This window comes from Rhinolophus sinicus, chromosome 2 (genome assembly GCF_057876585.1).
Source record: "Rhinolophus sinicus isolate RSI-liver-muscle chromosome 2, RSI-T2T, whole genome shotgun sequence".
In the NCBI taxonomy this organism is placed as follows: domain Eukaryota; kingdom Metazoa; phylum Chordata; class Mammalia; order Chiroptera; family Rhinolophidae; genus Rhinolophus; species Rhinolophus sinicus.
Window position 1 is genome coordinate 76,314,314 of NC_142502.1, and position 13,046 is coordinate 76,327,359.

Here is a 13,046-nt window from a genome sequence, read left to right on the forward strand (position 1 = left end):
AAATTTTAGAAGTGTTTTAATCCCATAAAATGTGAAGAACTGACACCAACATAATGCTGCTAATGTTCAACAATTCTAGATGTAGACATTCCCCTGTCCCTATGTTAAGTAAAACTGAGAACAAACAAAAATTTATCTACTTATGCGAGGAAATATTTACTCCTGACTATGAAACAACTGAAATAGCTTACTTATCAGGATTACTTGCTCAAGACTTCTCATTTCATTGTCCATCAATCCAAAACTTGTATCATAAATTAAGCCCAATTGTAACCAGTTTCTCACCTTGCAAGTTCTTGATTAAAGTGATCCAGCCCACCCCAACCCCATAAACAGTGTAAATATTCCATCTTTCCCCTTTTTGTTCTTTCTCACTGTGGTTAGTCTAATAAACTTAACTTTACTAGGTCATTGAGGTTTCCTAGTGGTGTTTTGGAGAATTGACAGTTGACAATAAGCCTAATATGTTGACTAAGGGGGATTTAATAGTTTAATCAAGAAATTCAGAATCTTAAATTTCTGTTCTTATTTTGTGTGTGTGTGTGTGTGTGTGTGTGTGTGTGTGTGTGTGTGTGTGTATAATCCCTTAAAATGTGGAGAACTGACATTTTAACAGTTTGTAATAGGCTCTCTATTACCTTAATTACATATATATATGTATACATATGTATACATATATACACACACATACACACACATATATATATGTATGTGTATATATATGTATACACATATATATATATATACCATATGATGGTAGGTGAAAGAGTGTAATATCTCATTTTTTATGCCTTTGTGCATAAACAGTCTGAAAGTCTGGCTGTATCAGGGAAATGAAATTTGGAGTAAAGACAAGTATAAATATTACTCTATTTTTTGTTGTTAATAAATAGCTTTTATTGCATAATTAAATTTAAAAAACAACAACACTGGTAAGCCTTTTTAAGGATGAAAACAATGAGAGACAAGATAGTAGCATGCATCTTCCACGGAGATACTGATTTTAGAGAGGACTGTTTTCCTTCTTGGTTGTTGAAAAGTTGGAGTGGCAGATAGTTACCGAGACTGAAAAAATTTGAATTCTTAAATTCTTGGTATCATATTTTTCCTAGAATATGGACTGTTTGCTTCTACTTGAACTTCTGAGGTTCCAGGAAATTTTATTTAGAAGTGTAGATAACTAAGCAATATTGCTCAAGCACTTACATTATCACTAAAAATGAATTCAGGGATTTTTTTTTTTTTTAACCTGCCCACCCATACTTTGGCCTGTAAGGAAAAAAAAAGTGTTTTGTAGGAGCAGCCTACTTCTGTTTAAAACCAGTGTTTTATTGCAGTAGTTGACACTTGATGTTTGATTTATACAGTTATAAATAAAATGTTCATTTTAATGAAATCCAATTTTAACAGACTGAAAATTAAGCTGATCAAGGGATTTAATTAGAAACTAAGCCTGAAGGGATGAGGTTAAAAAGGGACAATGATGCTTTGTGATGACAGTATTTGTTAATGTCTCCTGTGGTACTATGTGCCCAAGTGGATGATCCATAAATGTAATTTGAAAGGAAAATGGTACTGGACTCATACTGTGTTTGTTTTAAAAAACAGGCTTGAATATGGACTACCATTTTAACACCTCCTACCCCGTATTAAATGAAGCTAATAATTTTAGGTTTCTGGAATTTTGTAATAAGAAGATCCAATTCTGAAGAATATACATCATTTTATCCCCCTCAAACACAAGCATGTGGAGCAGTGCCCTTTAAAAAATACTGTATAGTCTTTTTGTTTTATAGTCTGCAAATTTGGGGATGGGGATTGGGATGGGAAAGTTACAGATAGTTAGATTTAGTCTATAAGATGAAGATAAATCAACTGTATTAGATTGTGATAATTTTATTTAGAAAGTTATCCTGTTTGAGTAATACAACAGTAAGTAATGGCTGCATTGACAGTGCTTGAATTGTAATAGCCATTTAAAAGATATTGACGTACATTTTTAGTAATACTGAGAATCACAGTCCTTAGAATCTTGCAATTCGAAGATAAACTTAATAAATGTCTTAATTTCCAGGAGTCCACATGATCATTTAATTTCACTTATCTATTATTTCTGTGCTTCTCATTTAACAAATGTTTTCTGATGTCTCGTATATGTCAGGCACTATTCTAGGTACTAGTGATACAGCAGCGAACAAAACCGTCCAATATTCCATTCCCCACGGGGTTTACTTAGTAGAAGGAGAAAGATAAGTATTGTCAGGTAGAAGTGTTGTGGGAAAAAAACAAAGTGCAGCAGGAGGGTAAATGTTGCCCAGCAGAAGGGATAGTTTGAAATTTTAATGAGAGTAGAAAGGAAATTCTTACTGAGAAGCTGACATTTGAGCAAAACGACCTTAAGGAATTCAGGAGGAAAGGCAGAGACCTGTGGGAAAGCATTCCAGATCGAAGTAACAGCAAATGCAGAGTGGGAGTCTGATGGAGGAGGAAGAGGAACAGTAAACAGTCAAGTTTAAGGACTTCAGCTTTTACTTTCAGATTGCAAGCATCTGGAAGATTCTGAGCAGAATCACGTGATTTGACTTAATGTTCTCAGGGGATCATTTTGACTACTATGTTGCATAGAGACCAGGGGTTGGCACACTTTTTCTGAAAGGACCAGATAGTAAATATTTTACTTTTTTGTAGGGCATGCAGTCGTCTCTCACACTGTTCCAGCCTGCCATTGCCACACAAAAGCTGCAATAGCCAACACATTATAGATGACTGTGGCCTTGTTCCAGTGAAACTTACAAAACCAAGTGATGGGTTCAATTTACCCTTTTGGGTTATAGCTTGCCAACCCCTGAGACAGACCATAATAAACCAAGGGCAAAGGCGACTTGACAGGAGGCTTTTGCAGTAATCCTGGGGAGAGCTTATAGTAGTGGTGGAAGTGGCAAGAGGTGGTCAGATTCTGGATACAGTTTGAAGGTTGAACCAAAGGATGTACTGAGGAGTCTAGAATAGAGGATGAGAGAGAAAGGAGTCAGGGTGATGCCTATCTATGTTTTAGAGTTTTAATTAGAAAATGTTGCTTAATTTTTTATATTCTACTTTTGGTAGTATCTAGACTAATTGTCTTAAAATCTATTTGTAGCTATTAAGGTTTTAAATATATACCTTTTTTTTTTTTTTTTTTTTACTTTGAGCCTGTTTGTTTTGTTCTTGGTATTCCTTCATAAATTGAGAACTAATACGATAACCTAATAACGTCTCAGTCTCAGTCCCACCATTGGTCCTTGCACATTTTCTCAGTAAGTTTCCCGTATGGCATGTGTGTCATAATGTGGTATGTAGGGTTAGGACGTTCCTCATGGTCAAGGATGAAAGCAAAATAGCCTGTTAGCTGTCTGTGGGTAGCTCTGAGACTCATCACTGCGGTGAAAATAATATATAGAGCCTTGCCTTATTTTGGTAATGTGTTTATAAAAGTGTTTAAAATGTGTAATTCTTGGGGAGGACAGCACAAACTATTAAATAAGGACTTTGGACTATATTTACTGACTTCACTATTTCTTATATTATTAACTACTGTTCAAAGCACAGATGTCTTCATTCACTCTTTCTCCACACCTAATCAGCTAAGGGATGCGGAGTCTGTTGTCATAATGACCCCCACACCTCATCTGAATTACATCTCACATGAATTGGTGTGTCTTCTACCTAGTGCTCCACTCTTAATCCACACTACACAGTGGTATTCAATTAATTGTTCTGAAGCAGTGGTTATCAAACTGTTGCATGCATCAGACTCACTCGGAAGGCTTGTTAAACAGATTGCAGAATTTTTGATTCAGTGGATCTGAAGTGTGACTCTGGAATTTTCTGATGGTTGTCATCTGGGAAGCGCACCATGGAAAACCATGGTTCTAAAGTACTCTGATAATGTCATTCCTCCAACAAAAACCTTAAGTGTACATCCCCCCCCATCATCTGATTAATTCCATCTAGGATTGAAGGATTACTGCTATTTAACCCATCCTACACATTTATAGCTTTTTTTTCATACATATTCTGAACATGGCTATCTTTTCCACCTGTGCTTTACAACTATTTGTTCTTGAAATGGCACAGCATTTCTACCCCATTCCTCCTATTTTCATCAATCAGAATCCTGACCATCCTACTAAGTTTATTTCAAGCTTTACCCTCTTTTGAACCTTCAAACATATATACAGTCTCTTTTTTCCTTTGAATTCCCATAGCATTTATACTTCTTATTTTACCTTACTCTGTTTTAATTTATAGTCATTTATATATCTTTATCCTGCTCTTTTATATGGATATAAGCTCATTGAGGATAAAAAAATACATATAAGTCTGTTTATCGGTCTCCCTCAAATAACATTTGTAGAATTAAACCATGTTTTGTTTTGTTTTTTAATTTGTTCTTTTTTTTCTTTCTCCTTTTGAAAAACTTACTAAGGTAACATAAGCTATTAATATACCTAATATTTTGTAGCTTCTTGCTCACTTTATTTGTGGGATGAAGCCCATTTTACTTACTTTTAAGTACCTACTGGCTTCCTTTTATTATTTGGATCAATTGCTTTCTAATTCTGCTGCTCAGCTATAATGTTATAATTTCTCTTCATTGGGCTTCTTATGCATTGTAAACCATATCTTCTTTGCTCTTGATTTCTTCCACCAAGCCCCTAGTTTTACTAGAGTAAAAAAAAAAAAAAAAAAAAAGAAAAAGAATGCTTGCATGAAATACATATGTGAAAAGTCGTCATTTATCTGTAACATATTTTGTTCTCACGATTGATACAATTGGTGAGTAGTTTGATTGTTCTTAGATTCTACGTAAGGAATAATTTCCTTTAGAACTGTAACGGTATTGCATCATCTGTCTTCCATTTTTAACTGTTGAGAAATCTAATACCAGTCTGTATCTGTTTTTGAAGCTAATTTACAGTTTTCTCTTTTCTCCATTTTCCCTTTGGGAAGCTGTTGTTCACTAGAAACATATTATGAGGACAGTTACCTTTGTAACTCCTTTTTAAAAGTTTTATGTAATACAAATGTAATTAGGAGCATTCTTTCTTAAAGGAGCAATACATGTTTTAGCACCTTTGAGACACCTTGAATTTACTTAAGTGTAATCAGAGCTCAACACAAATTATACTGGTTCTTAAAAATAGTCACTGTAAAACTCATTTTTTAGTGCAGAAAAATCTGGCAAGTGCCATATTTATTGGCCTGATACAGTTGAGGAATTCATAAAATATAATAAAACAATTTCCATGGTTTTCAATGTTCACCAATTCGTTACCCAGCTCCCCCACTGAGATTTAACAAAACATCAATTTAACTGTATACCGTTTGTTAAATTTTAAGATAAATATATAACTTTGGTTTTTATGACACATTTTAATTTTTTTCTGCCCTCCATTTTCTTACTTGGATGTATGTATGTTGCTAGTTGCTTAAGCTTTTATGTGTATATATTTCGTATGCTATAAATCCATTTGACAGTAAAACAGTGATTAACTGAGATTTTACTTCTAAGCACCTGTCAGATCCAATCTTCCTTTATATCTTGACAGCTCATGTTTTCACTTGGATTGTCTCCTGACTTGGTGAATCTCTTTCTACTCTCAATTCCCACTGCCAATCTAAACTCACTCATGTAATTTCCTTTCTTAAAACCATTTAATAAATAATTTCTAATTATGTCACAATAAAGTCCAAGTTCCTTAGCCTGTATACAATTAAGATTTATATGTCTATTATAAATATTCAGTAGTAGCAAGACTCTAATCAGAAATCAGAGTTAGGATAATCATGGACAGCCATGAGAAATGCAGTGGTATTGTAAATAGTCCAATCTTCTGCCAGTTTGTCACTAATCAAACAAAATATTTGCTTTAAACTTCATCCGCCAAATGCCCTCTCTGGTATATGCATATGCAATATAAGGATTCCTTTTATAAATAAAGCACAAGTATGTAGTGTGATTCTAAAGTGATTTCAAGTGAAGATATAACATGATGATGACTTAATTGTGGCTTAAATCAATACTGTGTTATTTTTTAAAAAATATATTTAAAGTAGAAGGTGCTATTTATCATATCAATAACCAAAATTATCTTAGTGGCAGTCAGTGTACATCAACAAAGACATACAAGTAGTCTAAAATGAAAAAGGAAATACATAAAATTTATCAGGTATATTTATAAAGGCTGCTATTACACGAAAAGCAGTGGTCTAATTGCACTTTCCATTATTTATCTACTTAGGTGGAAAGTGAGGAGGAAGGGTGAGAGCAGGATTCAAAAGTCTTTGAATGTACTCCAGAAGCCCTTTGTAAGCTCTTAAAATTTGTATCTTTTTTGTACGGCCACTGTGTCATCAGAAAAGAAAATTTGTATGAGTCCCTATTTTCGGTTTTTCATTGTTAACATTACTTTTTAGTTTAATTGGAGCTTTTATATGTCCTTTTGAGGAGCAGCAGTCAGAAGCCTCCTGAACAGTTGATTTTAAAACACAATCCCTAAATGAAACATCCAGCAACTTAAATTTACTTTGAAGGTCAAACCAATTTTAAAATGCTTATTTATAATTTTTATGCTAACTGTAGAAAAACATCTATAGATCTCATGGATATGTGTGATTCAGGTGAGCACCTGGAAGATGGCAGATGGTGAGGAGAAAAGCCCCCCTCCATTTATTCAGTGTGTAATTATCGCTGGAATATAAAAATATGCATGGGGCTTATTAACCAAAATTCTTCTGTGGACATGTGCCGCTTTACATAAATATATGTACATATAAAGATAACTATAAAGAGCTGTTACATACTCATTGCGTGTGTGGATTTGTGGTCTAGTGTCATTTTTCAACAACAGAGCCAAACACAATAATTTTACCTTTTTATCTTATTTTAGAAGGCTTGTATCAAATCTGCAACCTTTGAAAATGGTAAACATATAAAACAGTGTGATAGGAAAAATATTTAAGATATGTTTTGTGTGTCAGGCAAAAGAATCAGTGGGTATAAGCCAATTTAAAATGTCACTGAGTGGTTTATTAGACCTCTGGGGAAGATGATTTGATTTTACATGCTTCTACTAGCTCAGCCTCTGTTTTGTAATCCCTGTTCTGGCCCTGAAATTGCTAATTCAGCCAAGTTCTGACTCCCAAAATATCTTTAAGTATGGAAATGAGCAATGGAACTTTTATTTTTAAAGTTTAGAGCATTGAGAAGTTTGAATGACTTTCAGATAGGTTTATATTTGTGTAGTGTATCTCATGTAATACTAAAGCCATGGAAAATGCTGTTCTTGTTTTTAAAATAATTGTGAGCAGGCATTTTAGCATAAGTCCAAGCCTGTCCGTCTCTTCATTTTTGAACATTCACATTGGTTATTTTTACTTAAAGGTATATAACTATCAGGTGCCCTGTTACTAAATTATATACTTTTGAATTTCACCAAATCCATTTATATCCATTTTAACTATAGAGACAGAAAAATAATGAACAGAGTAGTCATGATGCTAATGCCTAGCCATTTATTTTCCATACTACTATTTATTGGACATATACTTCTAAAATCTTAAGATTAGTTGCTTTTCTTGCTACTATTTGAGCAGCTCTTGAGAACTGTAATTTTTTTTTATCATTGGTTCAGTTATACCTTGAAAATGAAAAAAGAAAATTAATATTAAATGTCACTTTGCGTGGGGATTTTGATTTACAGTCAGCCCTCCATATTCATGGGTTTTACATCTACAGATTCAACAACCGTGGATCGAAAATATTTGAGAAAAGAAAAAATTCCAGAAAGTTCTAAAAAGCAAAGCTTGAACTTGCCAGGCAGTGAGCACTACACTGAATCCATGCCAATGCAGTGATATATAGGCATACCCTGCTGTAACCTGTATGCAAATGTAGGTGATATGCAAATATTGTGCCATTTTTTTATAACAGACTTGAACATCCCAGATTTTGGTATCAAAGGGGTCCTGGAACCAATCCTCCATGTTTACTGAGGGACGACTATACTTCATTTAGTCTTTAGAACGACCCTGTAAGGAAATATGATAATATCCTTATTTTATAATAACAGAGTTTCAACAGTTCCGATTTGCCCATTCACATGACAGACAAGTAGTCAAATGATATTTGATACCAAGTCTGCCAAGACCAGAGTCTGGGCTCTTCATTTACCATGCTGGACATTTTAATTATACTTTAATTTTCAAAACATATTCATGTGACTTGTTTTGACATTTTTGAAGTCTTGACAGATTTTAGTCTAACGAAATTAGAAAATATATTATTTACCAATATGGTTTTAAAATAAAATACCCTTTTTAAAAAATTTGGTTTACTTCAACAATCATTGGATATGAATGCCAGGTGCTCTGATAGGTTCTTTGGGATACTCAGGCTAATCTGACTGGGAAAATGACAAATTGAATATATTACTATGAAGAAAGTTCTAAAATAGAGGTGAGAATAAAATGTTGTGGGAGCAGAGTAGATGACTAATGAATTTCCTGTCTAGGAGTCTCCTGTGCTAGGCTGAACTCCCAGTGCCTAGTGTAAAGCTATAATCTGGGGTGCTAATAACTACAGGACAGAAGGGAAGCATTTGGTCAGCCAGTGCTGCTTGGAGACTTTTTGATTTTGCTTAGGGAGCTTTGAATATTCCTTGTAGACTTCTCTGTTGAGAAAGAGAGCAAAGAATATAGATCAGCATTAGATCTATATTCTGTATGCTCCTTGCTTATGACTAGAAGAGGTTTCTTCTCTATTAACTGCATGTTTTCCTGCCAGGAAAAGAGACTGGTTTGTACAGTTTGGTATTGAGCATTAGAAGCAAATGTTGAAGTACAGTGGAAGGGGTAAGAAGAGATAAGATTTAGATTATGTAAATATTTACATAACATACCTAAAGCTTTATATAGCAGGTCTTATATTTGGATAACATAAAACCTAATGCTACATTTCTGAAAACCACGTGACATAATTTTAGATCCCTGGTGTAATAAACTGGACTACAAAATTCCCAGCTCCATTTTATGTTTTAAGAGAAAATAGCACTTATTTATTGAAGCTGCAAGAGAGTTCATAAAATTAGAAATCAAGCGTGCATTTTCTTAATCAGTAATAGGATGTGATATGGGTCTCCTAATTGAGTAGAATTTTTTGCCACTATCCATTTTGGGTAAAAATATGCAGAAAGCATAATCGTGTGTAATTAATAGACTTTAAATAAGTTGCTTTGTAAGATACTGATTTTCTTCTGTAATGAATAAAGACCCTTTGAAATTTGTGAGGTTGGAATCCTATATTAGCTGCAGCATATATAATTTTTCAATCAAATTATATTGTGCTGCCCAGACCTTTCTGAATGGTTTTAATAAGCAAGTATGTCCTTAGACATCATTTACAAGATATATGTCAAGATATAAAGAGGACTTTGTAACCTAATAGAAATAATGTACTTTGGATGAAACTAGTATGGGGTCTGACACAAATATCAAATAAGCAGCCTGCCACATTTTTTTGGAAAGAGAAAAGTATATGGTTTATTTTTAATTCAAGCTGTAATGCTACCTCAAATTCAAATAGTAAGCATATCAATAAATAATGATATTTATATTTTTAAGAAGCAGCAGCCATCTTTTCAAAAGCATTGTTACAAAGAGAAAAAAGCTCAGAACCTTCTCAACTTTGAGCTGTCCTGCGAATTGGATTCTTAGGAAAATGCAGCTTAATATTAGCCACATCTGATTACTTTGGGGTTTTTTTTAGTGTTCATCTGGAAAACTTGATCTGTTTTGTTTTAAAACATGTCTGGCACTCCTGGTTAAAATGCTCTTCTAGTTTAAATAAATTGAACTAGTCAGTATAAATCTTTTTATGCTTACGAGTCACGATTAAATTGGTGGCATTCATTTTTAAAAATATGTCATATTAGTTGGTAATCTAAACTATAGTTAGGTGATTGAAAGAGTGGGCTTTTGAAGACAGAGTTTGATTTCAGTCCTAATTTCTAATACTTACTGACTGACTTTGGTCATTAGTTTTGATAACTTTTTATGTATAGAGTTAATAGTCCATTTCAAGAGAGAAATTATCTCACAATAGTTTTTTCTTTGTTTTAATAGATCAGTGTACTGTTACCCGGACATACCTATTTCTTCACAAGTTCTGGTTCTTTAGTGCTGCGTACTATTTTGGTAACTGGGCCTTTCTTGGGGTAAGTATGTAAATCCCAGGGGTGATTTGACCCTTCGTGGTCTGTTTTTATCACAGAAATGCCATTGGATTTTAAATTCATTACTTTCTGAAAGATTTGAGAACTAACATATAAATTATGTAAATTTACAGGTATTCTTGATTGGATTAATTGTGTCCTGTTGTAAAGGGAAGAAATCAGTGATTGAAGGAATCGATGAAGATGATTCAGACATAAGTGATGATGAGCCCTCTGTCTATTCCATTTGACAGCCTCCTGCCTTAAAGGTTTTATAAAGCTCACTGAAATATCTCATGCATTTTTAAAGTGTTAAACTGCATTAGGATGAATGGAGTAGCTTTCATCAAAAATGGGAGCATGACTATTAAAAAAAAGTATATTTTTTATGTTTTCTGAAGTAACATTATTGTATCACAGATTAATATTTAAAATTGCTGTAATACTATGTAAATATAAAACTACCGGCTTTGTGAGAGAATGTTTGTGGAAAATTTTCTTCTCTAGTGTATATTAGTGTTGAATTGATTAAAAATCTTCCAGAATTAATATTTCATTTTGTCACTTTTTAAAAACATAAGTCGCTTGTATCTGTGCCTTTGGATCTCTAGAGTAATGTGGAATTTTACAGTGTCTATATCTGATTGTATAAAAACAATATTCTCAATAAAGCTGATGAATAAATGTTACTCCCCTATACAACTTGTTTTCTATTGTCCACATTAAATCATTAGTGCCATTCAAATAGATTTCATGGACGGATTTCAAGCTACCATGGCATTTCAAGTGTGTTATATTATTCAGATGTTAATCCATATCTGAATATGGATATCTTACTACCTCTATAGCACTTAAGGCATATACGTAATTGTAGGTAGCTAACCTCAAAATTTGTATTCCACCTTAAATAGGAGTATTGTCAAGGATAATTAATATTAAAAAAGATCAGTTTAAGGTATGTGCCATCATAGTTTGGCTTTACAGATTTTTTGTATGCTAAAGATTTAGAATTTGCAAAAGGTACAAGGAAAGCTGTATAGTATCAACAGGATAGTGAGAAATACCACAAATGATATCCTAGTTTACTAACATAAGCAATTTAGACCTCGTAAAAAGCGCATGTCATGATCCTTGAAATAAAATATCAAGTTTTTGAAAAAGACTTAGCAATTAACAATCATGTCCCACTTCATTCTTCTCTCCCTTAATTTTTGTGCCGCATTGCTCTGTTCTGCCTCTGTATCTGTCTACATATACCTTCACAGCCTTCATTGTTGGCTTCTCCATGTGCCCTTTACTGTTATTTACCAAGATTACCTTCCCTTCTGTTCTAAGTTTTCTTTCTGGACAATCTCATATACCCTTGGTTCTCATCTATATTATTCTTTCCTAAGTTCCAAACTTTGACTTACCTAGAAATTAACTAGAAATTACTTCTTCAACTGCCAACATGTTGAAAATTTAACTCCTCATTTTTCTGGGCATACCAGGCCTCCTGTATTTGTTTTTCAACAAATGGCACCAGCACATACTGGATTGCCTAAACCAAGAATCAAATAGACCTCCTTATGTCCTGTGTATACGTGACTCATCAAACGGTCAGGTCATGTTGATTTCTATTTCTTAACTGTCCTTCTGTTTGTTCCCTCTTCTCCATTCTTACTGCCACTTCCTTTGTTATAGACCAAATGGTGTCCCCCAGAATTCTTATGTTGATGTCCAAACTCCCCAGTAATGGAGAATAAGACTATATTTGAGATAGGGCTGTTAAAGAGGTAATTAAGGTAATATGAGGCGATTAGGTGGGGCCCTAATCTAATATGACTGGTACCGGCATATGAAGAGGAAGAAACATCAGAGAAAAGACCATGTGAGGACACTAACGAGGCCATCGACAAGCCAAAGAGAGCCCTCTGGAGAATCCAGCCCTGCCATGCCAGCACCTTGATCTTGGACTTTCAGCCTCCAGAACTGTGAGAAAATAAATTTCTGTGGTTGAAGCCACCCAATCTGTGGTATTTTGTTACGGCAGCCCAAGCAGACTAATCCACACTGGTTCTTGAACTTCCTCACTGGACTTTCTGCCAAGTCCCAACTCCTTTCACTCTCTCCTGGACAATGAAAATACAAATCAGATTGTTTTATTTGTTTGACGTGCAAAGTTTTCAGTTACTTTAGAATGATGTCTATATAAGCCACCACATAATGTATGAGGTCTTTCTGGTGTGTGTGTTACCTATCCAGTTTTCTCTGCCATCCTCACCCTTACTATTATCCAAATGGCTGTGATTCCTCACATCCCACTCTGTTGAACTGTTCCTTCTATCTATGATGCTCTTCCCTTTCTTTTGTCCTCTAAGAAAATCTTTATTCTTCAGCTCTCAACCTTGGCATTATCTCCTCAAATACCCCATCCCTAAGTCTCCAAGGCAGAGTTAGGTGCTGTCTTTTCTTACTCAGATGGCATCCTGTGCAGTGCGTTGTCATTCACTGCTTTCATGTCTGCAAGGCCGTGAACATACATTTGTTTCTTCACCTTTATCCCTGGGGCCTAGAATAGCTTCTTGCTTGTGGAAGGCCCTCAGTTGACAATTGAATTTGTTAGTTAGAAGCTTTAAGTCTGAATCTGTGGTTTAAGCCTATATAAACTGCCTTTAGATTAAGGAGTATGTATATTTAGCCTGTTTTAAGATTTATTTTGCTACCTAGATGTTTAGAAGTATTACTATATTCGTCTTGAATACTACATGTACATTTCATGACTTCTAGGACTGGTTTGTTTTTGTCAGACCA

The 13,046-nt window shown here is 34.2% G+C and overlaps 1 protein-coding gene across 1 annotated transcript in view; it reads left to right on the plus strand.

Moving 5' to 3' along the window:
- Window positions 1–10,942, plus strand: part of LMBRD1 (LMBR1 domain containing 1) — a 91,494-nt gene extending 80,552 nt beyond the window's left edge. Inside the window, exons 15-16 of the mRNA XM_019749339.3 lie at window positions 10,165–10,256; window positions 10,388–10,942. Of these exons, the coding sequence (XP_019604898.1) occupies window positions 10,165–10,256; window positions 10,388–10,504 (209 nt within the window). The 3' untranslated portion in view covers window positions 10,505–10,942. The remainder of the gene's footprint in view (window positions 1–10,164; window positions 10,257–10,387) is intronic.
- The last annotated feature ends 2,104 nt before the right edge of the window (window positions 10,943–13,046 follow it).